At 42.7% G+C, this 20,799-nt stretch overlaps 1 protein-coding gene across 2 annotated transcripts; it reads left to right on the top strand.

Moving 5' to 3' along the window:
- The first annotated feature begins 467 nt into the window (after positions 1 to 467).
- On the top strand, positions 468 to 18,287 carry LOC119176704 (2',5'-phosphodiesterase 12). 2 transcript variants are annotated; one of them, XM_075876888.1, is made up of 8 exons: positions 468 to 1,003; positions 1,860 to 2,272; positions 4,340 to 4,479; positions 4,679 to 4,841; positions 11,252 to 11,384; positions 15,582 to 15,737; positions 15,816 to 15,933; positions 17,282 to 18,287. In XM_075876888.1, exons 1-8 carry the CDS (start codon positions 584 to 586, stop codon positions 17,539 to 17,541), a joined length of 1,803 nt encoding a protein of 600 aa, XP_075733003.1. In that variant the 5' UTR covers positions 468 to 583; the 3' UTR covers positions 17,542 to 18,287. The 2 variants fall into 2 exon arrangements, with proteins under 2 accessions (XP_075733003.1, XP_075733004.1); XM_075876889.1 differs by lacking the exon at positions 15,816 to 15,933.
- The last annotated feature ends 2,512 nt before the right edge of the window (positions 18,288 to 20,799 follow it).

Below are 20,799 nucleotides of genomic sequence, written 5' to 3'. Positions count from 1 at the left end.
GATAATGTATATGAAATCACGATAAATTGTTCCAAAATTGCTGCTGTCACCTGTAGCCTAATATCGCGCCTACAGGCTGCTAAAGTGGCAATGCGCTATAAGCAGGCTGCATGGGCCAACGTTTAGAGATACTTCCACACACTGAGGAAGTCCTTCCTCCGTGCTTCCACAGAACACCTTCATAGATACATTGGCACGGACTGCGCCATCAAAATTAGGCGGATGATGTTTTCGGACGACGACGAGATATTTACAAGTCGTCAATAATAATAATAATAATAATAATAATAATAATAATAATAATAATAATAATAATAATAATAATAATAATAATAATAATAATAATAATAATAATAATAATAATAATAATAATAATAATAATAATAATAATAATAATAATAATAATAATAATAAACAATCTCTAAATTGCGTTCAAAACAAAAAAACTGTTGGCAACTAGCGGCACAATGGCAGCGCACATCGCAACTTTCACTTGAAAGTAAACATTCGACAGCGCATTGTATGGTTACAGTGTAGTATGGTTATCCAGCGTTTCAATGAACAGTTGACCTAATGACAAGCAATGATATTTGCACGCTTTGTGACGCCGAAATTAGCACATTTCATACTGCACTTTAGGATCACAATGTCGTCCGCTGCCGTCGCAGCGGAGAAGCTAGCTTACGTTAATTACGACTCCGAAAGCAGCAGGCTTCGTTTGTCGTTTAAGTATGCTTCAGGGGACCTCGCAGAACGTCAGTACACTCTAAATCGCGATTCAACGGAAGAGCTTCGTGTAGTACTTAGTAGGATAGCGCTCAACATTACCAACGTGGAAGAGGGAAAAAAGAAACGGAAAAAAAAGAAAGATGGCTCATCTAACGACGACGCTTCGAAAGTCGACTTGCGACCGGAGTTGTCAGTTTCTTTGGAACACGACGGTCTGCCCGTGTCCGGAGATGTGGCGAATGGCGATGCCTGGAAAGATGGTTCTATACTGCAGGTGATGAAAGTTTTTCCACATAACAGTTTTGTTTTTCTAAGCTTGGTCATTCGACTCAACCGCGTCGAACTTTCTATTAAATCTTATAAGTCTCTTTCTGGATACCTGGACCTGTTGGTCGACTGATGTTGCTACTACGACATAATTTCAAGTTTGACACTGTTACTTGTTTCATTTGGTAAGTATACGGCGATATCTCGTGCTGTTAAACATATCGATGCACCGAAGGCGGAGTTTACGACCGTTCGAAACTGTTTCGTGCTGGTAGCGCTATCAGTTTTTTATTTATTTAAGTACCATAAGGGCCCACTCGGGGCATTATATAGGGGGGGGGGGGGGCACAATATTTACAAAGGATGAATAATTGTAGTCGGATACATATTTGTAGCACAGAAATTCATAAAATGTTGTAACAAGGCAAGCAATACAACAAAAGTAAGCAATACAACATGGTATAAAGCATAATGTTGATGTAAGCATGGTAATGAAAGTTGCTAAGATATCAACTATAAATTAAACAAAGAAAGTTCACTTATTGTAGCAATCCCGGAAGGTAATTAATTCAATCCTCTTATTGATAATGTTGAAGGTGAATTTTCATATTTTTTTTGGTACGGGCAAAGATAAGATTGACTAATAAAGCATGGTTGGTGCGACTAGACGTATGAGATGGCGGTGAAGTGCGTGTCTGCGTAAATCACGTGTTAGTGTGATACAAGGTGTGAAAAAAAAAAAAAAAAAACAGATAACCTGGAAAATTGCCTGTGCACAGCATGCGATGGCACATTCAGCTCTGCTTTCAAAGATGAAACTCTGGTGTGGGAGTTAAGTGCCACCATATTCTTTCACCTTTCAGATTGGTGAGGAGCGGTACGTGATTGCGGTAAATGCACCCACCGTACGAAGTGTTCGCCTCCCAAAGTACTTCATGGTAGGCTTTCCTGCTTATGTGCACATTGAGCTGGAGAACTGCAGCCTGTGTGACTGGAAACTGGCCTGGTACATGAGTGTCATGAAGGGCGAAAAGCCACCTAGCCATGAAATGCGTAGAGTAAACAACAAGCTATTTGTGAACACGCACCAAAGTGCTTCATTCCTTACGCCAGTTGCTTCGGACATTGGACGTCATGTGCTTCTGATACTGACACCTTGCACTGGGCCGGGCATGCCAGTTGAAGTGGTTTCGACCACTACTGTTGAGGCTGGCCCTGGTTCATGTCCGTTTGAAGTGAGGCAGTATTTCACGCCTTTCTTCACTGCACCAGGAAGGTATGTTTTCAGACAACTTGATCTAATTAGGTTTTTTTGAAATTTGAATGATTAATTTCTGTTACATAAGTTATCGTACTTATTAGTGAAAAAAATTGTTAACATTAATTCAAAGCACATGCAATGCACACAACACTGTTAACATTGATTAGAAGCAACTAAAATGCACACTAGTCTTGTTCATGGCCCGTCAGAGGCTGCCAGTAACATGTACATTTTAAAATGAAGTACCGCATTATGATTCAGTTTGACGTGAACTATGAAACATTTTTGTAGTACTAAAATAAGCTTTGAGATGTGTGTCATTTTTATTAAATTAGACAAAACCCAACATGGCTTGCAAATGTGCTAGCGACATTTCATATCTTGTTTCTAGCTAGAGCTTTAAAAAAGTGTGCAGCAGGTGCTGTACAGTTTCGTCACATTTTCTGTAAGTGTACGTGTGCTTATTTTCACGGATCAAGCACTGGACAGGAGTTATGACGACAGTTTGAGTATACAGCATCCCAAATTCTAGAATAATTCTGTGCCAGCATTGACAACATTGAATATTGGTGTCTTAATATGAAGAGAAGCGTTTGGTGCACATCAGTACACATCCCTGCATCACGCACACCAACAAGTGTTGTCTGCTAAGGTGTTCACTTTCAGGAATTAATGTGCCCTAATAATTTGCTTCGCCATTGTTAGCTAAATATGCCTAATCTATTCAATAAATTACTTTTATTTTGATTAATGTATGCATTTTATTTCTTAGTTCTATAGGGCATATGTGGATGCAGTAGTTCAATTTCAGAAATGGTAACATTTTTCTTGAAGTAAAGAGGGTGGTAAATGGTGCTCGGGTATGGGAGTGTACGTTACATGCTTGCACTTACTCTCATCAATCTGGCCACTTTGAGCTGTTATAGGGCATCCCCATGCCATATGGTGAATGCTCACATGATATTATTTGAGATTTGGGAGGCTGTGTAATAAGTGGAGAGGGGGGCAAAGCCGATGTCACAAAAATGATGGGTGATTTTGGACAATGGCTTGTACTCTAAAGAGCACTGACAAAAAACTTTTACCGTGTTTTTTTTTTTATCACAATAGATTGCTTATGACCCACTTATCATGACTGGAAGCCTTGTTAGCACGAATGCATGAGAGTTATTTATTTAGAGACGTTTTTAGAGTGCCCAGTCTCAGTCTTAGCTTTAGTTTCAAAGAGCACCAAGTGAGGCAAGAGCAGTTACACGGGCAAGGTAAACACAGCTGGCCACGTGACCATGCAATACTGTGACATGGGTGCCATGTGCAAGAGCACGCGCGAGTGGGTGCCGCACTCACATCCTGCACAGCCAGTACACGTGAAGCTGCAGGCAGGGAGGAGAAAATCAAACATAGCGCAAGCGTAAGGCATGTACCGGCAAGCAGCCAACACAAACTTTTGACGTAGGTTTGTTGACATTGTCCCTGCATTGATGTCGGCGTCACAAGGGACTCCGCATCTCGCTCAGTCGTGCGGCGTGCACTTTAAAATTGATTTTAAATATGTTCTATACTATATTTGCCCTTCATATCTCATAGATGTTGAGTATGTCTCCACATAAATCTATCTCGCTCATTACCTCGCCTTTTAAATTTTGTGTCAGTGCTCCTTTAGACCAACACATGCTGCCTCCGATGAGTCCAGCCAAGCACTGTACATGTGTGTTCTGGGAAGTGCATGTGCTCCTAAGTTCCAGCATTCCAGTGCACTATCTATTCTTATGCAGGGCATGTAAATTAAATTTGCAGATACAAAATTTCAGCATTTCCTGCAGTAAGTATCAGCAAGACACTGTTTGGTGTAGTGACAGATGCCGACACTGTCATAACACAGCCCAGATGCTGTTGTTGGAACACCAAGAACAAGTGATCATTGCACAAACGCAGAAATCTAGCCCCTGCCATTACAAACCAAGAAGTCGGTATATTAAATACTAAACAATTGTGCTGGTTCCTGAAAGCCCAACCTGCATTGCTTTGAACTAAGCTGCCTCTAAACAGCACTGTAACTTTTTACTCTCATTATCGCCACAGGTTCCGATGTATTTCTTATAACCTCCTTGCTGATGTGTATGCTGACACCAAGTTCACAAGGTCTGAACTATTTCCATATTGTGCAGCGCATGCCCTCGACTTAAGCTACAGGAAGCAGCTGCTTGTAAAAGAGCTACTGGGTAAGCTGCTCTTTATTTTGATGGACACTCAGATTACAGCATATTGGTGAACTTTGTTTCACTATTGCATAAATTAATTTAAATAATGCACTAAATTAACCTGTATTCATTCACTTGAATCCAACTGTATCGAGTGTTTGGGTTTTATTTCACTGCTGCATTGCATTCTACAGTTGCGAATAAATTCATGCCTCTGCAGGTTACAAGGGAGACCTCGTGTGCCTTCAAGAAGTTGATCGCAGAGTTTTTCAACAAGACCTAGAGCCTATACTTGGGGATCATGGCTTTGGTGGCTACTACACAGAAAAGTGTAGCCCTATGGCAGAAGGGGTGGCTTGTTTCTACAGATTATCAAAATTCAGGTACTGTAATCAAATAGGTTTAGTGCTCTCTTTATTTGGTTATATTACATGCAGACAAGTGAAATTCTGTAATGGGTGCGCTTAACAGAACAAATTGGTTTAGCACACCTTTTACATTTTCTCACTTGCGGTGGACAAGGGTGCTTATCTTTTTGTAAAGATTGCTTATTTGTCACAGCCTGTGTATAGTGGTTTTAAAAGTCCTTTTTTTGCTGTTTGAAATATTTTGAAAAATGGCTTGATAATGTCACGCCATGTGATTATCACTTTGAAACTTATGTGAGTTTCAATCAACTTGCTCATTGATAATGTGCAACTAGTTGCTAAATGCAAAGCAAGTCATTTGGAAAAAGAACTTAGAGGACGCAATCTGGAAACAACTATTTTGAAAAAGCAGTGTGCTACTGAAACACTCTTTAGTTTTATCTTGTATAACATGTGTATGAATGACTGATCAGTTGTTAATGTGTGCAGGTGTGTAATAACTTTTTTTCATTTGCACCTTTCTTTGGTTTGTTGGTAACAACTTCATTGGTAGTCCGGCATAGCTTTCGCTGACCGGGCCTTAGGTCTCCCGCGCGGGGACGTCAAGGCCTTGCCTTACCGCCGCCTCGTGGGCCTGCTGGATGCCCAGAGTTGGTCGCCGAGGCAGGGGCTGCACAGCGCAGCGACCCACGGCGGCGGGAGGGTTCTGGATTTAGCACTTAGCACCTTGCAGATTTTTGGCATAATTCCAGAGCATGTGATTTAATGTGGCAACCTCAAAATGGCAAATCTTGCATATATTTGTTGGATATATATTAGGGTATAGTCTGTTAAACAGTGATGGGTTGGGATACGTGTTCGTCTGCAGCTGTCAAAGGACCACCGCCTGCATCCTGTTCAGCTTCTTGCTGGGCGGAGGAAAGCTTCGGCGGGCCAGGTAGAAAGCCTTGGTAATTTCATTATAGGTCGTCAAACGGTCTTTAGTGCTTCCCCATAGAGGACGGTTGCCGACGCAGTTCACGAGTTCGCGCACCTTGGCGTGTGCCATCTTGTTTAGGTTGCGGTGTGTCTCCGATAGCTCTCCCATGTGAGCCGGGAACCACAGGAGCCTGGTTTGAAGCTCTGCCTCCTGATAGAATTTTCTACTGTGCAGGACTTTGGCCGTTTGTTGCGAGATCCATCCTCTGGCAAAGTTTCTTACCGCATGTCTCTAGTCGCAGAGGACAGTAGTGCATGACAAATCCGTGAGCGCGAGTGGCACCGCTACTTCCTCCGCTTCTTGTGCGTGCTCACATAGAACACTTGCCGATATTCTCGTTTCGCCTTTCCGATCAAGGACTATGATTGTATATCGCGAGCGGTCTGCGTATTTAGCGGCGTCAAGCAACCGTGCTCTCACTTCCTCGGTGTAAGAGCGCAAGAGAGCTCTTGTCCTGGCGACTCTTCTGCCCGGGTTGTGTTCCGGGTAAACGTTCCCTGGAGTTGGGTCAACCCTTATCGTTTGTCGGATCGCGTCTGCCACAGCGACTTTCTGGCTTTGTTCGGTGTAGTAACAGATGCCGAGACTTTCCATGATCTGGCGTCCCGCTGTCGTGCCCGATAGTCTTTACAGTTGTGAAGCACGCTGCGCCTCGGCTATTTCGCTTAGAGTGTTGTGAAGTCCAAGTTAAAGCAGCAGGTGCGTGCTGGTGGACTCGGGTAGACCAAGTGCCAACGTGTACACTCTGCGGATGAGGACATTGATCTTGGCTTCTTCTGCCTTGCACCAGTTGTGAAATGCCGCAACGTCTACAGCGTGACACATGAGACGAAAGAGTGTATAAGTCGTATGAGACTATCTTCTCTCATTCCGCTTCTTCTGCTAGTGACCCCTTTGGGAACTCTCATGGCGTTAGTAGTCTTGCGTGCTTTCGTTTAGTGATCGTTTTGCCATTAGCTCGGTTTGCCTAGATGATCATGCCGAGGACCCTTATTCTCCTTACTATCAGGATCGTTGCTCCATACTCGTGCGTATCCTGATCTCTTCGTATTCTCGTCTGGTCCTCGACGTCATTCCTCTATTCCGGAGTGGTCTACCCCTCTGTGTGCGGCGGTAGAGCAGGAGTTCGGACTATTTCGGCGAGCATCGTAGTCCCGTTCCCTCGAGATATTCCTCTACATAGTCGATTGCTAGTTGTAGCACCGTTTCGATGTGGCCATCACTGCCTCGGTGCACCCAGATAGTAATGTCATCGGTGTAGATTGAGTACCGGACGTCTTCAATTGCTTGCAGTTTTTTAGTGAGCCCAATCATGACTATGTTGCAGAGTATGGGTGAGATTACCTATCCTTGCAGGGTGCCGGTGCTTCCCAACATTGGGTCTTCTAGCTGAAGGTTTCCTGCCACGAAAATGGCTCCCCTGTCCGTCAAGAAATCTTTTACGTAGTTGTACGCACTGTTACGTTTGGCCCGGCTGTTCGTCTGGACAGACGCCATTGTGCGTAAGCTGGTCTACTAGGTGGCTTTCAACCCCATTGGTGTCCAGTCGGCTAGACGCTGTCCTGTAGAGGTTCCAGGTAGTGGTCTGGTCTCAATGAAAGCTTCGCGAAACAACCCTTTTGTTGAACGGATTCAAACAGCATGGGACGGTGCCACTGTGGAAGTTCTCATAAAGTCAACCTCTCGACTCGGCTGTAGGCACCAACACGAAATCGTCACAAAAGGATCGTCATTCCGGAAGCGTGGGAAGACGTCGAAGAAGCAGTTCTCAGGGCTCGAGCGTTTGGATTTCCATGTTCAAGAGAGTTCTGGAAACCTGTAGCTGAAAGCAGCCATCGACCGCTGCTGACAGTCGTGTCAGCGGCCATCTCCCCGGAGGAGCTCACTTTCCCTCTCCAGACTCTACCTCCTCGCCCTGCGGTGCATTCAAGGCGTGGGCCGGGTGCGTCATTGTGTGGTGCGCTCGTGCTATCATTGGACCTTTTCGCCCAGCTGAGTGGTGCAATATCTGCAACCTTTCTGGTGGGTAGACCACAGAGACTTTGTCACCTGATTTGTGGCAAGAGAGGTCACCGTCTCCTTCGGACCTCTGTGTAAGGAGACGGCAGGCTATAAAAGCCGAAGACATTTTGTAAATAAGAATGGAGTCATGAGCCGAGTCTTTGTACATAGCTGACTCTGTGTACAGCTCAATCTTTCAACTATCATGTAAATAAACCTTCGTTCTTTCTCTCTTAATGCGTCCCTTCACTGGCGAAGATTGGTTATGCGGACGACAGTGGGGAGCCAGCTAACTAAGGATACTCGCCGTACCTGCTATCGACCTGTAGCGGTGGGATGCCATCATGAACCTCATACCTTTTACAACTGGTGGCAGCGGTGGGATGCCATCATCAACTTCCTACCCTTAACAGCACGTAGATCGAGGTTTTGCCGAGATAATTGGTGCAGTATCGCCGAGTGTGCGATTTTATCTAACGCGCTCTTGAGGTCGAGGCCAAGAATTGCTTTGGTTCTTTCGTGTTGCCATCGAGTATGTGGTGTTTCAACTGTAGCATTGCATCTTGTGTGGATAGCTGTGGGCGGACTCCGATGATCCATGGTGGATATGCCCCTTTTTGCTCTAGATAGGCTTGCCAGTGGTTAAGTAGAGCGTGCTCTATAGTCTTGCCGACACATGACGTCAGCGATATGGGGCAAAGATTGTCGAGGCTTGGCGCTTTATCAGGTTTAGAGATAAGGAGCATTCTCGCAGTTTTCCACTGTTCCGGCAAGCAACCACGCTGGCAGCGGTTGTTGATGTATTCAGTTAACCACTGAATGAATCGGTCCCCGAGATTTTTCAGAGCACGATTCAATACCCGATCTAGACCCGGCACCGATATGCTGTTAGGAATGTGCAGCACCGTCCTGATCTCTTCTACGCTGAACTCTTTATCCAATTCCTCGTTTGCGTCCGCCTTGTGCGGGCGGTGTGGCACAGATGAAGTGTGTGGTAGGTACTGGCAGCCACTGAATCTTTACCGTGCTTTTCGATTTCCTTGTGTAACAGATGGGCAAGGCAGTCTCTCTGATGTGACTTGGTCTTCGTTTCGTTCAGCAGGTACTTGAGCAGGTGCCACGCTTTGCCATTGTGTAGTTGCCCGTCCACTGAATTACGTAATTCGTTGCATTGCTGGCGGTTGAGAATGCGGCAGTGTTCCTCGATGTTGCAGTTCATCTCCACTATTTTCTTTCTGAGTCTTCCATTGAGCCCCTGTCCCTTTCATCTTGCTAAGATAGAGTTCTTAGCCTCAATGAGATGTGCCAGGCGGCTGTCCATCTCATCTGTCTAGATCCCGGTTTCAATTGCCTTGGTTGAAGTTACCCCGCCGCAATGGTCTAGTCGCTAAGGTACTCAGCTACTGACCCAAAGATCGCGGGATCGAATCCCTGCTGCGGCGGCTGCATTTCCGATGGAGGCAGAAATGTTCTAGGCCCGTGTGCTCAGATTTGGGTGCACGTTAAAGAACCCCAGGTGGTCGAAATTTCCGGAGCCCTTGACTACGGTGTCTCTCATAATCATTTGGTGGTTTTTGGACGTTAAACCCCACATATCATCATCATCTTGGTTGATGGTATCCGCTACCAGTGAGGAGGTCCACACTTCAATGTCCGTGATTTCATCTTCTGTAGACTCTTGTTGCCTTCGTTTTTTTCTGAAATCGTCTCAATCAGTCCATTCAAATCTTGATTTACTGACCTGCACTTTGTCTGATCTCGAAACGTGATTATAGATAACCATGTGGTCACTCCCCAGGTCAGCATATGTGTTTTTTCACGTGGTGGCTGCCGCGCGGGCATTTCTTACGAAGGTCAAGTCCGGAGTCGTGTTCCTGGTGGTGGAGTTGCCTATGCCGGGTGCGCCAGATCTGTTATTAAAGTGAAGTCGAGTTCCTGCGTGTCTTGGCCGAGTTGTCTTCCCTTGGCCGTGCTGTATCCATAACCCCACGCTGCGTCTGCTGCATTGAAATCACCCCCTACAACAAGCGCCTGAGACCAGGCAATCTTGAGCGTCTTCTGAAGCAACACCCTAAATCGTTGACGCTGCTTTGACGGGCTGCTATAAACGTTCAATATGAATATGCTTTCTTTCCTTCGTTTAGTGGGGACCAGTTCGATGAGAGCATGTTCCATCTGGATGCCACTTAGTTCGTGGTCAACGAACCTGAGATGCTTTCTTACGAGCGTGCATAAACCCCTTCCCTTGATTTCGCTGTTGTGCGCTTCGTATCCTGTTAAAGTAGCCACGTTTGTAAGCGTTTCTTGAAGTAATATTACTTCTGGTTTTCGTGTTGAGTGCCTGATCTGTTGCTGTAGAACTGCCTTTTTTCTGGTGAAGCCGCAGCAATTCCACTGCCATATGACTATCCCTTGATTAGCGTTAGCCATGATGCGGGTTTAAGTTACCCGGCTGCCCTGGAGGGGATACAACACACTGAAATGCCCCATATTTACTTTAATTGATATGCTATACAAAAATGTGAAGTGCATAGATGCGCTTTGTACTAGCATAAATATTATGTATTGCATTATCATCGTCCTGATTGCTCTTGTCATCATGTGAAGCCCTTTCTTGGCTAGCAAAATCTGACAAGCTAAGACATATACAAGGTCTTCAAAAATGCTGATCTCGCTCTCAGAGTCAAATTCAGTGTTCAGCAATGATGCTTTTGGATAACCACTCCAAGAGACAGCTCTTTTTCTAGAAATTTCTCTGCTTTTGGCACTCTTAATATGCACCACTATTTCAAATCACTTTTTCCTAGCTAAACACAAGGCAAACGCGCAAAGCCATGTTTTCTTTAGCTTTAGAGCCCTTCTGCAGCTAAAAAGTGAAGCCAAAGCCATTTGCAGATGGTAAATTGTCTTTGGTGCTGAGAGTGAACAAGCGTGACCTGTGATTGGTGACACACCACGATAGTCTAGGGGCTATGGGCTCAGCTGCTGAACCAAATGCGAGTCCTGGCCATGGCAGCCACCATTTCGGATGAAGCTGAAAATGCTTGAGGCCCATGAGCTTAGATTTAAAAATGCACATTACAGAACCCCAGGAGGTTAAAATTTCTGGAGCCCTTCGCTATGGCATCCCTCATAATCATATTGTAGTTTTAGGACATATATTCCAAACAATTATTAATTATTATTGTTATTGGCAATATCAGCATAACATCCAATGATGAGTACAGCTTATCCAAGGGGTTCAAAAGGGTGGTCTTCCTTTATATGGACAGTTTTTGGGGACATTTTACGCACTTTTTCATGTTTGTATTGGAAGCCCACATTAAAAACTAAATAGAGCGATCTAAAGTGGTGTTGTGCTATAAGAAACTGATGATAGTAATTAGTATGCCTCATTATTAATAAGCCAATGTTGATCTCATTCACATTTTTTCTTGCTCTACAGGGCACTTCATGAGCGCAGTATTGTACTGGCCACAGAAATGACACAGGAGCCAGTATTGTCTGACATTTTGGCCAGCATCAACAAAAACGAGCAACTGAGGGACCGAATCTTAAGTCTTCCAACAGCACTCCAGGTAACATGAAGCACCTTTATGTTCATATTACACACAAGCTTTTCTGTTTTACTTCATCATGCAAATGCAGTTTAAGGGCACAAAATATGCTCTATACCTCTCATGTATTTTAAAGCTACTGTAAGACCAATTTTCTTTTAAACTACTTCATGTAATGTGTTCAGGTTTGTTCAACTGCATTTGTCGGTGCCACTCTTTCCAATCGAACTGGAACTACAATTTTATGTCAAGCGTTGACATTTTAGCAAATTTTGTAGCAATGCAAGTTCATTTTGTCTATTCTTTACCAAGAAGTACCAAAAATGAAAACTATTCTACGTACATACAGCATTCTAGTTCAGTAACTTCATATTATTGTTTAGATTATTGGGGTTGAAAAATCAGTCTATTTTTTCAAGTTATTTAGATGATGAGGCAAATGTAATGAAAAAAATTGATTTTGAGATATTGAGAGTTCAAGAAAAAAAAACGAATTTATTTTATTAAAAAAAAGATGTACTGAACAATTTAATGATTAGCATGTTCTAGTGGTTTGTTTTGTCATCTTTTCTGCCTCCCTAATCACCAAACGCTGACGATGGCAGTCTATTTCACCCCATCATATAACAATGTTGCGCTTCGGTGATATATCAAACGGCCTAGAGAACGTTTACTCGGGCCATGCAAGCTTTTTTGAAAGTTAAAACGATTTTAAAGGTGGAAGTTCCGAGGGCCCTCATTTTAAAAAACACAATTCATTGTGCCCTCTAAGAGTGCAATTTTTCCTCCTCATTTGGTGCAGGCAGTTACTCGTAATCACGATTTCTAAGATCCACATAGGTGAAAACGTAGCTATTATCACTACAGGTAACATTTTGTCCTTGTGGCGACGCATAATGAAGATAAAGCTTACTTGCTGAAGTGCTCGCACGAGGACTTTCAGTCCTGTTTTTGTTATTAGCTGAAGCGTGTCAATTTCCAATTATACTCAGCTTTCTATACATTATCTTTGATTAATCAGCATGAGAATGTCTCTTGCCTTTACAACAAAATCAGCAAAAGCAACAAAGGTGCAACTAAACTAAAAATAAATGCATACAACCACGTCTCTGTGCGCATCTCGCACACACAGGGCAAGTGGACTCGGTAAATGCTATGCGTGTTAGCAACAACCGCACCATATGCCTTTAAGTAAACGTTATACATAAAAATAATTTAATTAGCTAAGGTCAAACAAACTATCAGTTTAAAATTTTTTAAAATCCGCTAGAGATAGAACGCTGGGGTTGTGCACCAATTAAAAAAAAGACCTTGGCTTGACAGTTAGTCTCGAAAGCCTGATTTTTTTTTACTCAATGAATTGGCAAAAAAATGTGTGGTGCACTGGATATTGTTAACGAAAACCCTATCATTCCAGGCAACCCAAAAAACCAAACATCAATTCAAAAAAATGTTACCCTATTCCGTGCACTTAAACTAATTATAAAAACAGCCTCATGACAAGGCTTTATCAGCATTGATTGATTGATTGATTGATTGATTGATATGTGGGGTTTAACGTCCCAAAACCACCATGTGATTATGAGAGACGCCGTAGTGGAGGGCTCCGGAAATTTCGACCACCTGGGGTTCTTTAATGTGCACCCAAATCTGAGCACACGGGCCTACACCATTTCCGCCTCTATCATAAATGCAGCCGCCGCAGCCGGGATTGTATCCCGCGACCTGCGGGTCAGCAGCAGCCGAGTACCTTAGTCACTAGGCCACCGCGGCAGGGCGCTTTTACAGCATTATATGGCGAGTTCTATTCCCATTTGTGAAATTATTACGTTATAGTATTGCACTTTATCTCATGTATCTTTAGTTGCCTTAAAATATTTTTTAATAGGAATCCTGCCTGTTCTTATCCAAAGGCATTTTCAGCAGTTTCTAGGATTTGAGTGAAACTTAGTTAATGCTCATGTGGGCATATTACATAAGGTTGTGAAAGATGTTACCACACTATGTCAGTGGTTCTCAGCCTGGATGTTTCGGGGACCCTTTGTGGACCCGCGGAAGTGATGAGGGATCCCTGTAGGTGATAGATGGGTGGGGGGTTTATATCTTTGTGGGGTTTAATGTCCCAAAACCACCATATGATTATGAGAGACGCCGTAGTGGAGGGCTCCGGAAATTTCGACCACCTGGGGTTCTTTAACGTGCACCCAAATCTGAGCACACGGGCCTACAACATTTCCGCCTCCATCGGAAATGCAGCCGCCGCAGCCGGGATTTGAACCCGCGACCTACGGGTCAGCAGCCGAGTACCTTAGCCACTAGACCACCGCGGCGGGGCGGGTGGGGGGTTTATAACATAACGTGCAGTGTGAAACAAATGCTTTTTACTTCTCCCTAGCAAAGAATGATCAAACTAAGGTGGCAAGCCAATTCTATTTCAGCAGTTCTTTAATAAGTTATGCTGTCTGCAGCCACATTTAATCTGTGTTTAGCTATCTTTGCTCTTAAAACATGCAAGCCTAGAAACAGTATGCTTATGTGCATATGTCGTAGAAAAGTGCATGAAAAGCTTTGTGTGACAAGCTTTAATTGTGCTTGAGGTAACCTTTTATTGTATGATCCTGGTTTCACTACAGCAAAATATTTCGGTCTAGTAAATTCTGACACTTCCGTTCTTAAAGGTACTTGAACTGTTTTTTAAAGAACAGAAAATGGAATGACACAGTGGTGATTTAACTTGAGTCACCGGGCGCTATTTTAACATTGGGCAAAATTTCTACACACTCTTATGGGCTTAGATTTGGGTTCACTTTAAGGAATCCAGATGTTCAAAATTAATCCAGACAGCATGCCTCACACTTATATCGTATAATTTCACGCAAAACATCTTTTTTTTATACATGACCTTGAGCGCTTTTGTGCCGTTGTTATAGAATGACTGAAAGAGCAACATTATTCGCTTGGACTTTTATTCATCAGATAACCCATCCTTTGTTGCATCACTGCCATGCAGATAATCAATCGAAAAAAGCTATGTGCTGAACTGGTACCTTTTTATTTTGGTATTGGAGTAAGAACAAGCGCACTAAGGCGCTGTCGCCATGTGGCATTTCTGAATAAACTTATAAACTGTCTTACATTCATTCCATGAAGAAATTAGCGAGAAAAAATGTGGATGCGCATTCGCGGTTACATGCGTTCGCCCAAGAATATGCAATGTCTTTATTTTTTTCTTTTAGTATACAAGACCAGCACGCATGAAGAATGAATTCATTCGCACTACAGCAGTGCATAGTAGACTGAACACAAGCTTAACACTTAAAATTTAAAATAAAAATACAAATGTGACATAGTGCAAAGTGCAGACAGTCGCCAAGCGCGAACATTCCTTTCAATGGTAGATTGCGTTTCTCTTACAAGTAACAGTAATGTTCGGCAAGCTTTGTGTATCCATTCAGTAATGGAACAGATTATATATTGCGAGTAGACAGCTGTCAACGCATTTTATGCGTTTACAGTCGGCTCACAATGCTCAGAAAAAAAGCACCGTGGCGTACTTTCATATTCGCATCACTGGCCACCTATCCACACTAGTGCAGTGACAGTGCTGCCTCCTATAGGCCAATCTCGGGGCGAATAGTAGCTGCAACTATGACGGGTATAGTAGACAAGTAGGTAGAAAATCTCATGACGACTATACTTGTCAACGAACGGAAAGAATTAAAAGAGGAGGTAGCATGATGGTGTTATGTTTGCAGGTTGCATAAGGCATAAAGACGAAATAGCTGAAACTGATATTTTGATATCTTAAGTTTGCCAATTTGTTGATGTGTGCTCTCATGCAAAAGGTTTAGTGAGGCGTTCTTCGGTAAGTATGCTGGGCATGACAGGGATCACAGAGCTCGGTAAGTGTTTGAAAGCTTTCCATCTCGCACCGCTGCTATAAACAACAATAAAGCCAACAAGTGTACATTGCAAACTTTCACAAATTGTAGAAAATAAATACTTTGATGAGCTGCTTTTTGTCTGATATTATAGGTATAGTACGGTGTGATGAACTTTATGTGAAGGTCCCGAGAAATGCAGTTATGGCAGAGCGGTGCCTATGCTTTTTTTAATTGGCAGAAGACTTGTGGAAAGAATATGTAATGTCACAGTATTCAAGCATAAAGAAACCTTGTTACTGGACTAGTTTTGATATAGTTTTCACTTTGCACGCAGATTTTACTCCTGGAGCCTTTGGAAATGCCTGGAAGGCTGCTTTTGGTGGCCAACACGCACCTTTACTACCACCCAGATTCTGACCACATCAGGCTGCTCCAGGCTTACTGCTGTATAAGATTAGTTGAGTGGTTGCAAGGGAAATATACAGAAGAGGTGAGGATCTTCTAGTATACATTGTCACGAGCGAGTGTACTAGCTTTTTGTCGGTTTATTTCACTTTGAACATTGCAGTACGGTGTTGTACCAGCTGTCATCTTTGCTGGAGACTTCAACAGTTGTCCTGCGTATGGAGTGTACCAGCTTATGACTTGTGGATATGTACCACCAGATAGCAGAGACTGGTGCAGCAGTGAGTGCACAGTTACTGTTTTCATGTACTAAAGCTGAACCCCTTTATAAAAGACACTAATATAAGAGACAAATGGGTATGAGACACCAGTCTGCCTACAGTAAAATACGTTTTGTTAAGAAAATGCATACAAGGTACCCTGTTTACAAGGGAGATCTCATAAAAGAAATGAGAACTGCTGCCCAGAGACGCCCTCTTATACTAAAGAGGTTGAACTGTATTTCTAAGCTTGTGTGTTTAATTAACAGCTCGTATGTATGAATGCTGTATAGGATATATAAGAACTTTGTTGTTATTACACATATATGGAAACAAACATCAAGTCTGTGTGTCATGCTTTGTGCATTGGAAAGCAGGAAATGACTTCATTAGGATTGCAGACACAGGAAGTTAAGAGGAAAAATGGAAGCTTGCATAGATGAAAAGTTGCTGAAAAGGGAATACATCGCTGCAGCCCTAACCAACATGACTATCTGTCTTCACAAAGGTGAAGCCAAGCCCCCTAATCTAAGAATTGTCTAAGAATTGGTTGTTGCAACATTTTCATTCTACCATAATTGATAAATTTGTCTAATAATGTGAGGTATGCAAACGAGGCTTTAGGCAGTTAAAAATCATTGAATAAGCAACATCGCCAGAGCGAATGTTTCGATGAAGGGATTTATCTTCAGTTACAGTTTGATGATTTCTCATTAATGTCGGGAATAAGGACACAAGAGGTACACAAGCCAAACGTGAAAGTGTCAGATTGCCAGTGACAGCTTTGCCGAGGCTAGAACATGGTAAACATAGATCAGCACACTGCGAGATGCTCTTTACTTAACCATAGTATTCTTAACTATGATACAATACACAATAGTACCAAGCAGAATTGAAATGCAGGTTTGTAAAAAATTAACCATGCATGGGCTGTGTACAAGCAGACAATGCATGTGAAGAAAACATGCCCAACCCTAACAACTTGTTAGACCAGCGCTTGTCATGTGTTACTTCATTGCGTATTGTCCGTTTGTACGCTGCCCTAAAATGCGTGGTGTCCAGCTTCACTTCATCTTCCTCTTCTATCACTCTTAACTTTCCTGCTTTGACTTTTACCCATAATATATGTATAGCATAGTATCATAGCACATTGTGGCTTTAGCTGATTCTAAATGTGCTATGTACAGAAAGCAGCCAAAAAGATGTTCAAGAGCCCCTGTGAGGTAAAAAAAAATGTTTACATGTTTTGTCATATAAACAGGAAAAGTGGTTATTAAAACAAAATCAATTCTTCACGAGACACGTAAGATTTTAATGTTACTGCTCTCACTACATAATAAGCTCAGCAAGAATGTTCCAATGCATGCAGATGTTGAAGAGGCTGTGGTGGGCCTGGAGGCAAAGCAGCAGATTCTTTTGGCAAGTGCGTGCGGCATTCCTGCCTACACCAACTACACAAAAGGCTTTCAGGGCTGCTTGGACTACATTTTCTACGACTACATGCAGCTAGTTCGGGAGCATGTAGTACCTATGCCAACTCATGAACAGGTGACCCAAGAGGAAGCATTGCCCAGCGCACGCTTCCCGTCCGACCATGTGGCACAAATTGCCACACTCAGATGGCTTTGAACTCACTATTGCGATGTTCTCTTGATTCCACAGTTGACCCTGCATGTTGATGGTACGGTTGTACCCAGTGCAAGACCTCTTCAAAACTTGCAAGATTTTGCAAGTCCTCCAAGTAATGGTTAATCACAGCTGATACTTGCAAGTTTCAGATTAAAACCAAGGCGTGCTGGAATATGGCTGTTGCATGGCTAAAGTTGAGGCACATATGGTGTTAGCCATGGAATATTGGTTGGCAATAAATTAGTTTGCATAAAAATGTGGGTTTCAGATGTCAGATTCGTGCTTACAAAAGATGCAGTGAAGACAAATATTAAAGCATGCTAAAGTGACAAAACTTCAAATCATCAATTTTAGCAAAAACAGTGATTTCGACAAGGAAAAAGGATTTTCAGTTTCAGCTCCTAGTTGACTTGAAGCTCTAATGAGAGTGATAACAAGGCATAGTTTTGCACTCCTCAGATCTAAATTGTACATGGACAGGTCATATTGGCGTAATGGACAATGTGAGACAACTGTTGCTGTGTAGTAGAAGAGGCGCTTGGCTGATAATCGGCATCTTACAACACAAGAATGCAGACTGTTAAATTACGTATCTTGTCTTGATGATGCATGAAATGAGAGCGATAACAAGTGCTTAATAAAAGGATTAAATAGCTTGACATCCACAATGCTCATGCTAGATATAGAAGGCAGAAGGCTTCAGTGATTGTGATTTTTGCAGTTAATAAACTGTGGATCTCTTACCATCCTTCACATGTAACTACATATATATAATCAATACCATGATACTATTTATGATACAGTATCCATGATACAGTATCAAATCGACAGAATGTAGAACAGGTTTGGATATGTCACTGTGAAGAAACAGTGGCATAGTGTCTCATTGTTAACTTGGAAGTTAGCTGGTCAGTAACAGTGACAAAAAAAAATAGGGAGAGAGAGAATCAATTGATTTGTGGGGTTTGACGTCACAAAACCACCATATGATTATGAGATACGCCATAGTAGAGGGCTCCGGAAATTTTGACCACCTGGGGTTCTTTAACGTGCACCCAAATCTGAGCACACGGGCCTACGACATTTTCGCCTCCATCAGAAATGGAGCATCAATTGAACTGCATTTAAACACATTGTGTACAATTTTTGGATTTCGCTCCAGAACTTGTCAATGCTACGTCTTTTCACTGCTTTGGTGAACCACAGAGGTGTTCTCTCTGTGGGCCTCTGAATTTAAGCTGGTGGAGACTGGCGCAGTTGCTTCAGAAATCACATTTATTGGTAAAACGTTTGTTTCAACAATCACTCAATGGAGCGAAGTGGGTAATACAGTTACTGAGGTGGTAAGTATATATCTTCTGGAGTTGTCTGATGAGTGACAAGGCGGTACAGCTGCAATAAAAAATAACTGCCAAAGATCAGAACAGGAATATTATGAATTGGGGAGTATTGTTTCCCAGCATGCCAAAACGAGAGTGGCAGGCACAATTTCTTCAAGCAAACAAGTGGATGGCAGAAAGTTGTCATTCACTTACGTTAAGCTTTTCCGCTGGAGTTATAGACTGCATAATCCACCCCTCTGCCATGCAATATTCCAATGCCATCTATGTGTGCCACATGTATGGGCAATTGTGCTTTTAGGTCTGCAGCAGACAGCAAGAAAACTGAGAGCGAGAGTCTCACAACTTGTACGACAGCAAGAAAACTGAGAGCGAGAGTCTCACAACTTGTACGCAACATTTTCTTTTTTTTGTAGCGAGAGCTACATTGGCGATATTCTCACCATTTGAGCCACTGCCAAGCAACTGCTGCAGTTGGCAGCATAGCTCACCATGCCATCTGGCATGACTTAAGAGGAGGTGAAACTGTGCCAGTGAAACTGTGTTGCATTGTGTGTATGTAGAAGGGGTAGCTCGGTGGGATTTGTTGGCAGATATGAAAAGAAGCTAGACTTTATCGTCGGAGCGAAACCAAGATGCTACAGCGAGCTGAGGAGATGGAGGAAAAATGGGCTGCACTCCTTGAGAATTGAACCAGACGGAGAACCAAGCTAAACAATAAGATTATTCATACCTCTCGCTACGCATACTCGGGCATAACTGAGTTAGACCACAGCCAATTTTTTGGATACAGGTTATTATTACGTTACCCTACATTCTCTATGCTTGTATCTTTGAACATGTCAACTCTCTCTAAAGTTGCATGTAAATAAAAAAATAATATATTTATTATTATTATCAATTAAGCAATTCTATACAACACAATAACTACATTATATGAATTACATGTGCTCCAAACATAGGCTGCTGAACTCACTAAGACTCAGATCGAGCTGCGTGTCTGATTGAATTCGGGTGAGTAATATTTTGGCGAGTTTGAGTCTGAATGAGTCTGGTTGGAGAAAACTTTCATGAAACTGTGTTGCACAGTTTTACAGATTTTTTTACAGTTCCCTTGCCATCGCACCATACCTACATCTCGCCAGCAGCATGAGTGTCACATCGTACCGGTCATTCTTTAAATGGCACTCGCCACAAAGTGTGCACTGTCACTTTTTAATCTTCTTTTTTCCCTCGTGTAGCTGTAGATTGGAACGGCCTTCCTTACGACATCGCTACTATCACCTGCTCATCTGAGTTCATCGAAGAAGTGTCTGCATTTCTTTCACCATAATTTTTTTTTCTATTTTTGTAAACCCATCAATTATGTAATACCCCTTTTTGGGGCCTTTAAGGAATAAAGAATGAACGAATAAATGAACACCAGTCTGAGTGAGTACAGGACACAAGGCGTATTTCTTGAGTGATTCTCTTTGTACATTTAGTGCAACTTAGAACACTCACACTCGCTTCCACTCAAGAAACACACCACATACAGCAGCGAGTCTGAGTGAGTTCCACTTTTTTTTCGCCGACCTATGCTCCCATTTGCTCATCTCCAGCATTACCATCAACTTTGCCCGGATGCACGTATATACCCACATCTACTCACACGTATTCCAAAGCAGTAGGCTTGATACACCATTTCAGTATTTATTATTCAGAGTTGTGAATTACGTAGGGGGTGCCTTGACCCCGTCCAGCTAACTGTCCCAGGGAAGTTCTTGACAAATATATGTCATTTTGTCCCTTCTTTCAAGAAAAATGTCCTTGCTGGTTTGCTACCACTCATAACCCGTATTCCAAGGTACTATATCAAAAGGCACCAAGCACAGCACCGATTATGTGAAATATTGGTGTTAAAGAGCATTGCCACCTG

The sequence above is a fragment of the Rhipicephalus microplus genome, chromosome X (genome assembly GCF_043290135.1).
Source record: "Rhipicephalus microplus isolate Deutch F79 chromosome X, USDA_Rmic, whole genome shotgun sequence".
Lineage (NCBI taxonomy): Eukaryota > Metazoa > Arthropoda > Arachnida > Ixodida > Ixodidae > Rhipicephalus > Rhipicephalus microplus.
Note: the sequence above shows the minus strand (reverse complement) of the source record. Positions and strands in the feature narration are given on the sequence as shown.